Source organism: Oncorhynchus tshawytscha, linkage group LG03 (assembly GCF_018296145.1).
Source record: "Oncorhynchus tshawytscha isolate Ot180627B linkage group LG03, Otsh_v2.0, whole genome shotgun sequence".
Lineage (NCBI taxonomy): Eukaryota > Metazoa > Chordata > Actinopteri > Salmoniformes > Salmonidae > Oncorhynchus > Oncorhynchus tshawytscha.
In genome coordinates, this window is record NC_056431.1 from 17,484,084 (window position 1) to 17,501,108 (window position 17,025).

Below are 17,025 nucleotides of genomic sequence, written 5' to 3' on the forward strand. Positions count from 1 at the left end.
ACTTTTATATGAACTAACAGCCATCATTTTACACACATTAAGAGGAGCCCATTTGAACACGAGCAGCGTTAAACAAATGACTCAATAGTTAATTTTCTTGTCCGTTGATGTCATGTATGTGTACTTTCGTAGCATAGTTGTAATGTTTTGCATGCTTTTGATGAGACTATCACCCATGTTCATGTTCTGCTCATTTTCTAATCTGTCCTGTGATGTGGTGGTGATGCATTAAACAAAAAAAATCCAAACATTGTGATGCTTTTCTATCAGGGTTCTGATTGCCAACATATGTACACAAAAGCACAAATGTTAAGAACACGTGTAATATAATTGAGTTTACAGGGCTATGTTTCCGCCTTGTAACGTGTTGGGATGATTCTCAAATGAAGATTGACAATGACAAAAATATCAGTTAAGAGGAGTTGAACATCCTGTTCACGTGAATGTACATGAAAATCTATTTAATATATCAAAACCTCCATCCAATGAATATAGCTAATTAATTTAATCGACAGACATTTTGTGCTACAAATCATTGGCAGATTATATAACTATATAAATTCCATATACAATACACACTGTAAAACAAATGTCCATGTATTATTTTTAATATGAAATAATATCAAATAGTATGTTATTATTTTATATTGATCAATGTTATCTTGTCTGTGAACATCTGTAAATGTGTCACGACTTCCGCCAAAGTTGGCTCGGCGGTCGTCGTCACCGGCCTACTAGCCACCACCGATCCCTTTTCCCTTTTCTGTTTGTTTTGTCTTATTAGTTGCACCTGTGTCCTATTATGTTTTCCTTATTTAAGGCTAGCAAACCCACCCTTGTTTTCGGCGGGATTATTCTGGTGTTACGTGTTGTGTTGTTGGGTGTGTTCATGCTCCGGACTGGCTACCCTGTGTTTTGGGTTGGTCCGTATTTTCGAGCCCTGTGTTTGGGCATTGTATTTTGGTGCCACATTAAAGTGCACTTCTCCCTTGGAACTCTCTGCGCCTGATTCTTACCTCACACACCTAGTCCCACGTGACAGAATGATAAAAAAAAGTTATTTAGATTAACCCGAATAACATGAGATGACTGAAAGAGATCCATTCTCAGAAAGACACTCAAACTGTGGCGACAAAAAAAGTGAGGACTCATCTTAAGAAAAGTAAGACAGAATTTATCTAAAACAGTGATATTTCAGAACACACAGTACATGTACTTGCGATACTTTACAAAATTATTTACATAACTTTTTATTTTCAATTGTTGATCATATCAAAAACAAAACCTGACTGGTAGCCAGAGACACCTGCAAGCTTCATTTTCTGCCAATTTCTTTTAGCCAGTTTCTCAAGCCCCTTTACTTATGGTTTGCTTGGAGGAAGACAATTGAATTTTTTGTTTTAGCATAAAAAATTCATAAGGATTGTTTTCGCCTAGAAAAAAAGTTAGCAATTATGCCTAAACATTAGAGTTCATTGGGAGCCTTCATCTCCCTGTGCAGAGTCCAGCGTGTCCCACCAAACCCTTCCAACACTGGTGAGCCACATTGAACAATGCTCGGATTAATTCCATTTCAATATCAGTCATTACAGGAATTGAATTAGCTATGAAATTCAAAAAGATCAACGCTGTACACATTGGTCATTTCCCAGTTTAAAACTCAATGTCAACTTCAATTCCTGGTATGGCTGAGATGTGAATGGAATTAACCCCAACGTTGCCATGGAGCGACCGTCCAACATGACCCCTCATCGTTGACCATTCCTTCACCTTTTCCTGAAGCTCCTTGTTGGGGTTAGATCTTGGGGCTTAGATCGCGGGGTCCCTTCACTAGGCCCTGCTCCTTGCGCATCACAGGCGCGTGAATGCTGCAGTCCCGTGCCTCACAGAAGCCCGGCACTCCTGCGTTGCCCGCCATGCCAGGCTGACCTAAAGCGCCTGTGAAACCACGGGGCCCTCTGGGACCTGCCATACCGTTATTTGGCTCTGCTGGGTGGCCTGGCATCCCTGTAGGGGGAAAAAATTAAATAGTTGGAGGTGGCTTCTTAACAGTTCTCTTGAAAAAGAAGACTTCCTGCTAAAATAAATGTTGAATAAGAACCACACAATCCCTTTTTAAGTGAATCTGGAAGTGAGTTACAGATACTTTCCAACAATTCTAAGACAAGCTATTTTGAGGTAGACCTGAGAGTTTCACACCAGTGGAAACAGTGTCCTACCTCTGAGGCCTTGATGCCCATCGTGTCCTGGCAGACCTTTACCAGGCTCACCCCCCTTTCCTTTCGGACCTTTCGTTCCTGTGGAGTAGAACAGAGAGCCTGTGAGTGAACTCTGAAGCTATGACTACAAAGGTGCTCCACTAATTTTCACTTGAAATGAGCCTTTGTCATCAGAGTTTTGTTTACCAGTTATCAAGTCTGGTTTAACTAAGACAATTGGAGTACATACCTCTTTCCCCCTCTGCCCCCTTCTGACCATCCACTCCTGTGTCCCCTTGGATGCCCCTGGCTCCTTTGACTCCAGCTTTGCCCGCTTTACCCTGAGAGAGAGAGAGGTCAACAGAACTTATCGTTTGGAATAAAGGCTTTCCTTAGTAGATAGGGGTTGGTTTGGGGGCTGTGTGACTCACGGGTTTGCCTGATTCTCCAGTTGGTCCCCTGGTTCCGGGCGGCCCAATGAGTGTGCGGTTGTTGATGGGGCAGCCTTGGGAACACTTGGCCCGGATGGAAGCTGCATACTGGGAGATCTGGGCTGTCACCACTCCTTTACACAGCTGCAATACCTGCTCATCTGTCAGCCCAGGGCCCTGAGGTCAAAAAGCAGGCAATCAATCAATCAACCTAGCAAGTAAACAATCGATCAATCAGTCAGTAAAAGTTATTGCTAGATATGGGTCAATGTAAAATAAGGGGGAGACCCTTCCTCCAGGCAGACTGGAGTTTGCTCCTGATACGCACAGGGGCACCTGGCACTCCTTTAGGTCCAGAGCCACCTTTGACGCCCAGGTCACCGCCTGGACCTGGCTCTCCTCTGGAGCCTGGGATGCCGGGGGGTCCATTTCGTCCAACAATGCCATCAGGGCCGATGGTACCTCTCTCCCCTTGCTGCCATTCAGAGATGAGGGGAAGGAGGGAGACAGAGAGAGGGGGGACACTGTTCAGTCACTGAGTGCAGAAAGCCATGATTTAAACTCAATTATTTCAATACTTCTACCTAATCAAATAATTTAATTCTCAATACTTCTACCTAATCAAATAATTTAATTCTCAATACTTCTACCTAATCAAATCATTTAATTCTCAATACCTCTACCTAATTAAATAATTCAAATTCTCAATACTTCTACCTAATCAAATCAATTAATTCTCAATAATTCTACCTAATCAAATAATTTACTTCTCAATACTTCTACCTAATTAAAACAGTTATATTAGGATTTTATAATGTAACGGGAACTCAACACTGTACAGTATGTGCTGTTGTGTCTGCTGTCATCTAGGAACAACCTATGGTGTCAGTATTGTGGTTTTTATGTGACATAGAATGAGTTAGGGTGAAAAAAAACTCATACAATCACAGAATGAAGTATACAAACCTGTCCTTTGTCACCATGTGCTCCAAAACTTCCCTGTTTGGAAAGAGGAACAGAAACATTTTTAGTAAGAAGAAAATCGGTCCCACTACATCAATGGAAACAGGAAGTAGATACGCTAGTGACATCGCCTCGGCATTGTCACAGGATTACCTTGTCTCCTTTCCCTCCCTTCACTCCAGTTCTTCCAACCCCACCCTGGGGAAGGAACAATCAGCACATGAGATGATAAGATGCCATGGAAATGATAGGACTGCTTATTGAAGCTTATCAGTCACAAAGGAAAGACCCAAACATAAACAGTAGATGACCAATACACATCCACTTTCACTTACTGGTGTGTGTGTGTGTTTGTGTATGTGTGTGTGTGTGTTTGATTAACTGACCGGTAATTTAGCAGTCTGATGGGAACGTAAATAAAAGGTTACCTTATCACCATCGGGACCTGTCTCCCCTTTGGCTCCCTAGAAACAAAGCATTAAATCAACAATTACATAATCATCAAAGTGATGATAATTCTAGTGGTTACGACAATGTTTGAGTTATGACATATACACACAGGCTGGGCCTGCAGGCCTTTAGGTCCTGGTTTCCCTGGAACTCCTGCATCTCCCCTCTCTCCTTGAGGCCCCTATAATATGAAATACATATAGGTAAACTGCTGCAAATACTGTACACACACACTTTAGAATGAGAACCTTTGTTCAAAAATAGGAATTTTGTTGAATTTCCAATGACAGATCATTCTTAATTGTCTAAACTTATAACAAGATATACGGTACTACTGACAGTTAAGCTGGGGTTTTAAACTAAAATCAGCATGACCATCTTTGTTTTTACCTGACACTGAAACCTTTTCAGGGACTTTACCCACAGATCTCTTGTTTTTAGAGACTTTACTAACATATCTGTTACCTTCCTGTTTTGACTGTAAACAATATCACATAGCTGTCTGTCCACCCACACAAAACCCTCAAGCAACTTGGAATTTAATCTAATTAACAACAACATGGAGGGGAATTTACTGAGGAATGTGGAAGTGACAGTTTATGTACTGTGATCTGTAGTCTACTGTGCACATGTCATTGAGATTAGAGCACCTCATGTAGTGGTTATAATTAAACAGTAAGGCACGAGGTGTGGTATATGGCCAATATACCACGCCAAGGACTGTTCATATGCACGACGCAACGCGGAGTGCCTGGACACAGCCCTTAGCCGTGGAATATTGGCAATATACCACAAACCCCCGAGGTGCCTTATTGCTACTATAAACTGGTTTCCAATGTAATTAGAGAAGTACAAATAAATGTTTTGTCATACCCATGGTATACGGTCTCATATACCACAGCTGTCAAACAATCAGCATTCAATCAGCTCGAACCACCCAGTTTATAAAGCCAGTCTTACCCCAGCTCCTACTCTCCCAAGAGGTCCCCTCACACCACGATCCCCTCTCGCACCCTGAGAGGGAAGACTGGCCATTATTCACAAAGTATTCATTTAAGTATTAAAAGTACATGTCCACTTTTAGTTTATTTAGTAAATATTTTCTTAACTCTTATTTTCTTAAAACTGCATTGTTCGTTAAGGGCTTGTAAGTAAGCATGTTGTATTCGGCGCATGTGCCAAATAACATTTGATTTGAATAAATGTACAGTACAATATAACAAATTACATCCATGTCATAACAGCAGAACAGGTCAACTAGACATGTTTGGATTATACATCTCAGCCATTGTGAAGATGTCATCCTGATACCCAGCATGCAATTCTCCTTCACTTTACCTTTTGTCCAAACTCTCCAGGAAAGCCGATCACCCCAGGAACTCCAAGAGGACCCTGGAAAATAAACAGTAAATGTAGTTTGTTAGGAGAAGTTCCATCGACAGATTCCTTACATATTTATTACTAATTTAGTGGTTATCATACTGATACTCACATCCTCTCCAGGCTCCCCATCACTGCCTGGCATTCCCCCTGGGCCTTGGTCACCCTGAGAGAGAGGAAAGAGAGAGATACAGAGAAAACAGAAAGTGGAAGTGAAGAGAGCAAGGGAGACATCGCTACTACAGTATCAATCTAATCTCCCACGTGGAGAAGGTGCTATAGTTATGGCCAAAAGTGTTTAACAGCCACATGACTCACAAAATCAACAATAGCAAAACCTTCAGTGAAAATAACAGTATGCAGTTTAGGGAAAACACCCATGAACACACAGAAATGTTAGGGGAACCAGAGTAGTTTCTGTGAAGAGTAATGGCCAATGACTTTTGAAAGCAACCACAGTACTTTCTGTGAAAACAACACTACTCCTGTCCCCCTAAACATACCTTGTGACCTGTCTCTCCTCTGCCTCCTGGCTCTCCAGGATACCCCTATAAAACACAGAAAGAAAAAGCATGTTAGTAGGATTAATGATCTCCCTCCATGTAGGGAATAGCATAGTATTTGTAGAGAAGGACAAACAAGAGGTCCAAATGGTATTTTTTGTATTTGGTATTTTTATTAGGATCCCCATTAGCTGTTGCAAAGCAGCAGCTACTCTTCCTGGGGTCCACACAAAACATAAAACATAATACACAATTACATAATACAGAACATCATTAGACAAGAACAGCTCAAGGACAGAACTACATACATTTTTAAAAAGGCACACGTAGCCTACATATCAATGCATACACACAAACTATCTATGTCAAAAAGGGGAGAGGCATTGTGCCGTGAGGTGTTGCTTTATCTGTTTTTTGAGCCCAGGCTTGGTGTTTATTTGAGCAATATGAGATGGAAGGAAGTTCCATGCAATAAGGGCTCTATATAATACTGTACTTTTTTCTTGAATTTGTTCTGGATTTGGGGACTATGGTGTAATGTTTGGTGGGATAAGTGTGTGTGTGACAGAGCTGTGTGTAAGTTGACTATGCAAACAATTTGGGATTTTCAACACATTAATGTTTGAATCCCCATAATGTGCAGTCAGTCTCTCCTCAACTCTTAGCCAAGAGAGACTGGCAGCATAGTATTTATATCATCCCTCTGATTACAATTAAGAGCAAGACGTGCCGCTCTGTTCTGGGCCAGCTGCAGCTTAACTAGGTCTTTCCTTGTAGCACTGGACCACACTACTAGACAATAATCAAGATTAGACAAAACTAGAGCCTGCAGAACTTGCTTTCTGGAGTGTGGTGTCAAAAAAGCAGAGCATCTCTTTATTATGGCTAGACCTCTACCCATCTTTGCAACCATTGAATCTATATGTTTTGACCATGACAGTTTACAATCTAAGGTAACGCCAAGTAATTTAGTATCCTCAACTTGTTCAACAGCCACACCATTCATCACCAGATTCAGTTGAGGTCTAGCACTTAAGGAATGATTTGTATCAAATACAATGCTCTTAGTTTTAGAGATGTTCAGGACCAGTTTATTACTGGCCACCCATTCCAGAGAGATGAATGGTGTGACGGATAGACAGATATCCATCTTACATTATAGCCCATCTCCCCATGGTCTCCTGAGAATCCAGGTGCTCCAATCTGACCCTGTGGAAGTGAAAGGATGAGATGGAAGACATTTTAGACAGGGGAAATGGAAGTTGAAGTCATAAGATAAAAAAAAGAAAAAATAATGAGTTATTCAACCATGGTTTAATTAACCATGGTCACAAAGTGAGGTTGAATGGCGCTACCTTTTCCCCGTCTGTTCCCTCAGGACCCTGTTTCCCTTCTGCTCCAGTTGATCCCTGAGAAGAAAGGTTGGAGGAAAAAATGTCTCAACATAGCCAGAACAAATAACAATAATTTGTATGTTGTTTAAATGTTAAATGGAAATGATCACATCACATAGCCTGTTTGAGGCTTTCACATCATACGGTCTTGTATTGCTTCTAGTGAGAGCTGTGTAAGGAGCTGAGTGAAGAATTGATTTGAACATGTTGAGAAGACAGTGTGTGCTGAGTTGTGGTAGCAACTCTGAGTGGTGGCAACAATTGTGATTGGATAGTGTTGAGTTGTGGTGGCCACCATGTTTACCTTGATACCTCCAGTTCCATCAGGCCCACCAGGCCCTGCCTCACCAATTGGACCCTAGAAAAAGACAAAAAACTAAACACATGAGTAGGGCCAGACAGAAACAGGCTGGGGATTTTGTACCAAATTTCCTTACACTCATTTGAGGAAGCACTTTATTTTACACTACAGAAATGACCAGGTAGTGGGTTTCCTTAGAAAATCCATGGTACAATGGTAATTACACAATAATAACCTATGGATTGTTTATTTGTTTATTTGAGATTAATTGAAAAAAATCTCTTGATATCAAACCAAATATGGTTACCTACAAAACATAAAACGCTGCATTTTGTCAATACTCACAGTCTCACCCGTTACCCCGACTCCTCCGCGTGGCCCCTCCATACCGATGTCACCCTGTTGAGGATAAGGAACACACTCAGGCATAGAGACAGTTTGAAATGGTTAAAAAATATATATATTGTGGGTAATTAGCTGATATTTGTGATGGTATAGTGGTATTCTATGATGTCATGCTGGTACTCTGTGATATCTCTGTGGTACAGTGGGGGTCTATAATGTCATACCTTTTTGCAGGTTTTACCTGATGGATGCAGTAAAGAAGTCAATGAAATGCAAACCATTCCAAATGACCATATTGGCACACATTCATCAACTCTGTTCCAACAAAGTGGATATTCGTAACAGGGTCAATGTGGTTACTTAGATGCGATTTGGATATATTTGTCTGTTTTCTCTGTATAACATTTACAAGTTGTCCCTTTTCAGGTTTAGAAGTGACTGCTAAATGCTAACTTCCGTTCGTATAAGCTGGTTAGCATAGCTAGCATACAGAAATCTGTGGTGGTAGTCAAAGTAGTTTTTAACTACAAAGTAGTTTTTAACTAGTTTTTAACATACAGTGAGGGAAAAGGTATTTGATCCGCTGCTGATTTTGTACGTTTGCCCACTGACAAAGAAATGATCAGTCTATAATTTTAATGGTAGGTTTTTTTGAACACTGAGAATAACAAAAAAATCCAGAAAAACACATGTTTTGCAGAGGGGTCAAATACTTATTTCCCTCATTAAAATGCAAATCAATTTATAACATTTTTGACATGCTTTTTTCTGGATTTTTGTTGTTGTTATTCTGTCTCTCACTGTTCAAATATACCTACCATTCAAATTATAGACTGATCATTTCTTTGTCAGTGGGCAAAACGTACTAAATCAGCAGGGGATCAAATACTTTTCCCCCTCACTGTATAAACAATAGGTTAAATGTAGGATATTTTTGCTACGGGCAATGAGAAGTTTCAGGATCTTTCCCCCACTGTCACGAGTCCGACCGAGGGTGGCTCCCCTTCCCGGTCGGGTGGCGCTCGGTGGTCGTCGTCGCCGGCCTATTAGCTGCCACTGATTTGTCTTTCCTCCCCCTCCTTGTATGCTTATTGTTAGCACCTGTTAGTGAGTCATTAGTTGAGCTTTATTAGACAGCCTGTTTCTTTGTGCGGGATTAATTATTCTGACCTTCGGTTATGTAGTAGAGGAACATGTTTGTTCCTGGTCGTGTATTCTGCTGTACTGTTTTCGTCCCCCGTGTTTGGGGCATTTGGTTTTGAGCACCCAGTGTTGCGTGAGTGCATTAAAGAGCACAGTATTGCACTCTCTGTTTCCTGCGTCTGACTCCACACCCACGACACCCGGAGCGTTACACCCACGGCCCTTTCCCCCACTCGTTTCCATGGCAAATCCAATGTTTTGGTCAGGTTCGATTGACCTCAATACTGCATCTATGGGGATTCAAACTGAATTGTGTGGTGTCAGACTGGTTCTCTGTTATGTCATACTAGTGATCTGTGGTGTCTTATGGTGCTTTCAAGACAAGTCAGAATCTCCGAAACTCTTGAGTTAAAATGTACCTATGTTTTTTGCGTAGTGCTTCCTGTTGGTCAATTCTGATATTTTCCAAGTGGAAAACTCGGACCGCATCTTTCTACAAGTTTTTAAGAGTTTCTGAGTTCCAAGTTGTCTTGACCGTGGCAATACTGGTTCTCTGTAATGTCACACTGGTACTCAGTGATGTCATTTTGGAATTCCTTGATGTCATACTGGTTCCCTGTTATGTCAACTGCCAGGTCGCAGTTGTAAATGAGAACTTATTCTCAACTAGCCTACCTGTTTAAATAAAAAATTAAAAAATAAATATTGGTTCTCGGTGGTATAACAGGGGTTTTATGTGATGTCATCCTGTTTCTTGTAGGTTTAAACTTTAGTCAAACATTATGGTAGCTTGGGCTGTTATTAGTGAACATTCAAATAAGATGTTGTGAAGGGCCACACTGTTTTTGATATGGGGTTATAATGTATTTTTAGGTAGAGGGTGATTTTGTTTGATGTGATACACATTTTGTAGGATGCCGGTCTGGTTTTGAGGAAGGGTCTTTACCTTCAGACCTAGCACCCCAGTCTCACCTGGATCGCCAGGAAGACCAGGCAAGCCCTGTAGGAGAGAGAAAGAATGAGAGACAAGGTGCAAAAGAATGGAATAAAGAATAGACCAAGAGAGAGAACGAGAAAGAGAATGGGTAATCATAGTTGTTGAAGCTCAGCCTCACCTCAACTACACAACAGTGTCACTCTCCAGTTCTGAATAATAAAGAGATCACCATCTACTGGCCATAATCAATATAGAAAAAGTTGCATTGCTTGTGCCATGTTGCAGAATTTAGACCAGAGCATAGAAACAGATCAGAGCAAAACAATGAAAGAGAGATACATTACATCTGTGATATCCTCTATAGGCCTCTTACTTACCTGGGCTCCAGAGAAACCAGAGGCACCGCCCTCCCCATCAGGCCCGGAGTCACCCTGTAGAGATGGCAAAGGTCAATACAGCTGTTGAGTCAAGTTCAAGTGTAATGTTGATGCCAGACTTTGTAGTTACAAACATTCCTCCCAGGGAGATACTGTTTCTCTTTTGAGGTTGTGGCAAGCGTGTTTGCCGTGGTGTTGGGAAACCTGGGTTCAAGCCTCGCTTAGGGAGATGGATAGTGTCTAAGGCTGCTTTGGGTATTTGTGTGAGGTCTTTTATTTTACTTTTTTGACTTCCTCACCTCAGGCCCTGTGTCTCCTCCTCTTCCTAGAACTCCTTTGAATCCTTTGTACCCCTGAACACAACACACAGGAACTATATCAACAGCATTCCTCCAATAGGGATATGAGCAGTGATTCATTGATTAAGCACAATGGAGGGTGTAATTTGGCATGCACTATGAATTTGATATTGTGATTATACAGCATTTAACACTCACCTCGCGTCCTTGAGCCCCAGGGAAGCCATCTTTACCTTGCAGTCCTCTGGCTCCCTAGATGGACAGACAGACAGATAGACAGATAGACAGATAGACAGATAGACAGATAGACAGATAGACAGATAGACAGATAGACAGATAGACAGACAGACAGACAGACAGACAGACAGACAGACAGACAGACAGACAGACAGACAGACAGACAGACAGACAGACAGACAGAGACACACAAACAGACTGATATTTTGTTTAGTCCAGAAAACAGAAGGATACCACAGGATGGTGGTGGATGGGGTGAGCTACCCCCCATACAATGCAAATCACTTAAGGACCCAGTGAATACTATATAAATGCCATTTAATCAGTATTCATCAGCAAAGTACATGGATGTTTGCTGTTTATAAGGTTCTAAATTCCATTTGCATGGCATTGAGCGTTAGGTTAGAGCCTTCGTCCTACCTTGGGCCCTGCAAACCCAGCGAACCCTGGCTCTCCTGGCTCACAGTTACAGTCTGTTGGCCCCTCCTCCCCCAGAGAAGCCTCCCCACCACCAGGGGCCTGGAGCGACTCTTCGTAGTAGGGCTCCTGCTCGTATGGCACCTGCAGTTATAACATGATATTACATTACATGACAAAACACAATGTTACATGACATGCCATTACTAAACATCACACATAACATACTTTCCCCCTTGACTTCCCCTCACCTGTGTGGTGGTGGTGTAGGGGTAGGAGTCCTCTGTGATCATGCTCACGCTGGTGGGGGCTGGTACATAGGGGTCATATCCAGATGAGGGTTGCTGCTCCTCATAGCTGTGAGTGTGCTCCGGTGGGTATTCCTCTGCCAGCGAGGAATGTCAAGCGGTGGAGGGGTTAAAGTGAGAGGGAAATGTTTGCATTCTACAGGTTAGTTCATGTCAAAGGAAGCATCATACCATAGAGTTTGTACTGTAGTAGTAGTTAGTGTCTGACTGTACACCTAGTGTACTTACACAGAGTGTACAAAACATTAAGAATACCTGCTCTTTCCATGACAGACTGGCCAGGTGAAAGCTATGATCCCTTATTGATGTCACTTGTTAAATCCACTTCAATTGGTGTGGACAAAGGGGAGGAGACAGGTTAAAGAAGGATTTTTAAGCCTTGAGACAATTGAGACATGGATTGTGTATGTGTGCCATTCAGAGGGTGAATGAGCAAGACAAAAGATTTTTGTGTCTTTGAATGGGGTATGGTAGTAGGTGCCAGGCGCACTGGTGTGTGCCAAGAACTACAACGCTGCTGGGTTTTTCACACTCCACAGTTTCCCATGTGTATTAAGAATGATCCACCACCCAAGGGACATCCAGCCAACTTGACACAACTGTGGGAAGCATTAGAGTCAACATGGGCCAGCATCCCTGTGGAACGCTTTCAACCGCTTGTAGAGTCCATGACCTGAAGAATTGATGCAGTTCTGAGGGCAAAAGGGGGTGCACACTCAATATTAGGAAGGTGTTCCTAATGTTTTGTACACCCAGTGTATATTTTGGATCCAGGTGGGTATTAAAATACTTAATAATCTGACCACACCTCTGTCGATTTCCATCCAATGATGTATACAAACCCTGGATTGCTGATGCTATGTATTGGCCATTGAGAGGCTTTGAAGCCACAGGTCAACCATATTGGCACTGCCCAGTAGGAGCAGTCCTCCATAGGAATTAATGGAATTCTACAGTATTTCAATTAAATGTTTCAAGGGCAAAATTACATGTATTTAAGTATTTTTGTGTTGAAGTGGGGACAGACATTGTTCCCACCAGCAATTCACATTGTTCATGAAAAATGATATGGTTTGTTGATGCATATAAGCCATTTGGAGGAGGCATAAAGGGGTTCTGAAGACTTGGACCAAACTCTGGCTTTTGACCAGGGGAAGGGACTTTGCTATGTTGTATTTATTACCTGGTTGTGGGTATCCTGAATGCTCATAGTTGTCGACCAAGGAGCCCTCATAGGTGTGTTCATCACCTAATATGACACAAAACAATAATTGAACAAGCCTGAAACAATAATTGAACAAGCCTGAAACCTCCCCAGTAAAATGATAGTCTGTTTACAAAACAAATTAGCCTGTTATTAGATAGATAAACCAATGTAATGTTTGTACACAATTATCAAAAATGTTTCATTGGGGTGACATCAGAATATAAGTCTATACATTTTAACCACAATCTAGGTCAACTGAAATAAAATCAAGATATAACCTACTGTTTTTGCTTACCTCTAGAAATGTGGATAATTTGTAGTAGCTATTGGCGCGAAGGCTAATGGGGCTAACAGTTCACGTCAGGCAGCTCACCTGAGTGGTAACCAGAGTACTCGTCCTGCGCGTGGGAGGAGGGGATGCACAATAGGAGCACGAGTAGCGGCGAGATAACGGACACCTATAGAAAAGGCGGGGAAAACAAAGCAAGGTTAAAACGACCATGTAGGCCGTAGCCTGTTTCGTCGCCGCTTTAAAGATAAACAAAAGGTAGTGGTTGGAAGACCTACCTTTGTTGGAAGATGGAAGACCTCTCTGCTCAAAATGAATAGCCTGCATGCACTCTTATTTCGTTATACTTTTAACTCCTTAAATTAATACATGTTTTGAGGACGAAAAATTAGGTGACTGTAGACGTCTAAGCTAATGAAGGCTAATGGATCACTAAGAACGTTTTATACCCAATTATCATAGCCCTTTTAAAATGTCAGCTATATCTCTCTCTGGTGGTGTTTACGCGCATAACTCCTTCAACTCAAGACCCTGTTTTCTTGTCTAGGCATTCCAGACATGTATTAATTGCCCACTTGTAGGCGTAACATGTGTGAATAATATTCAACATTTATATGGTCTATATTTGACTAATTTCTTGACAAACATCAGATTTCATATCAATCATAATATGACATCTGTAAGATCATAGGTCTATAGTCATAGCATACCACCCTGCATACCACTGCTGGCTTGCTTCTGAAGCTAAGCAGCGTTGGTCCTGGTCAGTCCCTGGATGGGAGACCAGATGCTGCTGGAAGTGGTGTTGGAGGGCCAGTACTCTTTCCTCTGGTCTAAAAAAGTATCCCAGTGATTGGGGACATTGCCCTGTGTAGGGTGCTGTCTTTTGGATGGGATGTTAAACAGGTGTCCTGACTCATAGGTCATTAAAGATCCCATGGCACTTATTGTAAGAGTAGGGGTGTTAACCCTGGTGTCCTGGCTAAATTCCCAATCTGACCCTCAAACTATCATGGTTACCTAATAATCCCCAGTTTACAATTGGCTCATTCATCCCCCTCCTCTCCCCTGTAACTATTCCCCAGGTTGTTGCTGCAAATGAGAATGTGTTCTCAGTCAATTTATCTGGTAAAATAACAAATTTAAAAAATATATATATTTATCATATAGGCCTGCAGTAAGAGTAGGCTAAATGTCTATGTTTAGGTCTACCTACAAGGCCAATGATTAATCTGCTAAATAAGAAAAATGCTAACTTTTTTTTCATTAAACTGTATATACTGTATGACAAGCAGCAAGTGTGTGTATCCTACTTCAAAATGAATTCACAGAAAGCAACAATTTGTGGAGTTGTTGCTTGGGGTTGTTGAAATAAAAATTGGGCAGCAAGGTGGCCTATCAGACCATCACTAGAAAAGGCTATATGTTATTAGGGGAGATGACCAAAGATGGTCGGTGGTTGGGTAGTTGGCCGGAATATTTGGTAAATATTTGTTAAAAGACACACTGGAACATGTCACGAAGTCTACATTTCTGGTATTGAGCCTTATGGCTAAATCATGTCCAAAAATTGAGTAGCATCTTTTGATTTTCCAGAGAGAAAATGGGCCAATAAACTGAAGTCACATCCTTGGATTAACAGCAGCCTATTGGATGTCACATGACATGAGACATGTGGGAGGAGATTCTGCAGGGGTCAGCAATCCAGGTGATAGGTTTGTATTATGCTCTGTAGATTTAGGCAAGAGCTCGTCTGTGCCTTGAACAAGATAGAGATGAGAAATACAGGCTCAAAACACTCTTTGTTAAGGTAAAACCACAAGGTGAGCCACAGCAGTTCTCAGGCCCTTCTCACATTCCAGGGCACTTGCTCTGTACTCTAAAGGCTCTCTTCATCCCACTCCTCTGAGACGGTAAAAGGCCTTTTCTCTGTTTGCTGTGATGTCAAGCAGCCGTCTGTCCACCATGAGTCAACCACTTTCCATCCGTATGCCATTTCCAGCTTTTTATTCAAAACTCCAAAGAGGACATCATCAATAAAACACTTGTGCAGTAGTCTATAATGGACTTAACTAAATTATTAAAAGACAATGAATAAGAGCACCTAAGCAATAAATAAACGTCAGTGTATACATGACAAATGGTACTCAATGATAACACAGATAATTTAGTCTATCTGTTGAAATAAACCAATTGATTTGGAGTATTCCATACATTACCTGGGCAAGTACCCAGAATGCTTTGCAATGTAGAGTTGACACCATACATCTGCCTGGTGGTATAAATCGGTGATCACCAGGCCCCCTGGGACACTGAGGTGCAGTGTGGGATACAGACTGCTCATCTCCACTAACCCTAATCCTTCCATTTGAACAGTTAGTAGTCATGAGAAAGCTTCTTTACTTAGACTAATTCTCCAATACAATCACTATTCATTGAATAGTAATACTATCCACAAAGAATTGCTGCAAAAAAGAAGAAAAGCAACTGCTTCCATCTGTATCCAGAGTGTAAACTGAGATCCTGGACTTCTTGAATGATGCAAATTTGATATAGTTAATTTATATTTATCTACCGTTTAACAAAAAAACATACATTTATCCAAACTGTCAAACAACAAAATCACCTCTCAAAGTTGTAAAGTTTTAAGCTTTGTCGGTTGACTTGCTGTTGTGTGCAGTGGAGTGCTCTGTAAGGTAAATAAAATCAAATCGGCACATTCCTGAGAAATGTACAAACTAAAGTAATTACCTCCTAACTACCCTTATTTCAGAGGGAACTCAAACACTGTTAGGGGCAGCATGTGACCCACCAGGCTAATCATCCTGAAAATAGGTCACATAGTATTTCATTTAAAAGCCAATGTATATTTAGGTTTCTTTATGCTCACAACACACCAACTAAATCAGTCCATGTCAAATACACTCTCACACAGTACCAAAAATAAACCCTCATTACCGTATCATTACACAACCAATAGTTAGATTAGGTTCCTCAATCCAGCATCACTGAGTACACCACCTGCAGACCAGAGAACCTAGGCCCAAGAACCACACTATTGGACCAAATACAGCATTCACATCCAGAATCTGGCGTAGCAACATCTCAGAAACCTTCTTAGACCATGATGCCTGCTCTGCTTGCTTACCTTTACCCTGGGGGCTCCCATGGTGCTGGTTCTGTCTGTTTGGTTCTGTATAATCCACTGAGACCAGACCCTCACTCAACGTATCAGATAGTCCAGTTTAAAAAAATAATATAGACAGAAAAGTCCAGTTTATTTCCTCCCTGAACTGTGCTCTTTACAGCATTCTCGCTCCCCACTCACGGCACTGGTTCCCCTTCCTCTCACTCTCTCAGGGTTCCATAAGGTTCTCAGGAAGCCACGGGCTCGGCTCCCTCTTCTCCTCGACAGGGTGAGAAATACCTGAGTCTAACCCTAACCCCAAATACACACAGGTTCAGAGACCAAGACAGGAGAGAGAGGAGGGAAGAGAGAGTAAGGAGAATATAACAAATACAGAGAGAGGGAGGGTTTAAAAGAGAGATGAGGGTACAGGGTACATTTTGTTGTGAGCATTTTAGTAGATGGACACAGTTCTGCAGGTCGCCAATACCCCAATGACTAAAAACATTCACACGTTGACATTTGGAGCTATGTTCAAGTAGTACAGTGAAGGTTAAGGTCAATTCTAGTCATTCAGTCAAAAAAATCAATTGACATTCTGATAATGAATTGAATACCGATTTAAAGTAACAGTTTAACAGGTGATCAAACTCAGTACCAATGGAATAGTGTTGTGACAGATATTGAAAAGTATTTTTATCCCATCATTAAAAGACTGC

General features: G+C 41.5%; 1 protein-coding gene across 4 annotated transcripts; it reads right to left on the reverse strand.

The window, feature by feature from the left end:
• Positions 1-1,139: 1,139 nt before the first annotated feature.
• On the reverse strand, positions 1,140-13,631 carry LOC112244692 (collagen alpha-1(I) chain-like). Of its 4 annotated transcripts, none has more exons than XM_042311106.1 (26): positions 13,458-13,628; positions 13,264-13,348; positions 12,867-12,932; positions 11,627-11,760; positions 11,379-11,519; positions 10,920-10,973; positions 10,722-10,775; positions 10,423-10,476; positions 10,055-10,108; positions 7,966-8,019; positions 7,624-7,677; positions 7,281-7,334; positions 7,081-7,134; positions 5,926-5,970; positions 5,535-5,588; positions 5,381-5,434; positions 5,003-5,056; positions 4,152-4,223; positions 4,021-4,056; positions 3,746-3,790; positions 3,596-3,628; positions 2,958-3,104; positions 2,630-2,806; positions 2,449-2,539; positions 2,220-2,297; positions 1,140-2,007 (listed from the first exon to the last, which is right to left on the reverse strand). In XM_042311106.1, the coding sequence occupies exons 4-26, from the start codon at positions 11,666-11,668 to the stop codon at positions 1,796-1,798; spliced, it is 1,713 nt and encodes a 570-aa protein (XP_042167040.1). In that variant the 5' UTR covers positions 11,669-11,760; positions 12,867-12,932; positions 13,264-13,348; positions 13,458-13,628; the 3' UTR covers positions 1,140-1,795. The 4 variants fall into 4 exon arrangements, with proteins under 4 accessions (XP_042167040.1, XP_042167045.1, XP_042167048.1 ...); XM_042311111.1 differs by having other exon boundaries at positions 13,186-13,348; XM_042311114.1 differs by lacking the exon at positions 13,458-13,628 and having other exon boundaries at positions 13,264-13,421.
• Between the last annotated feature and the right edge of the window lie 3,394 nt (positions 13,632-17,025).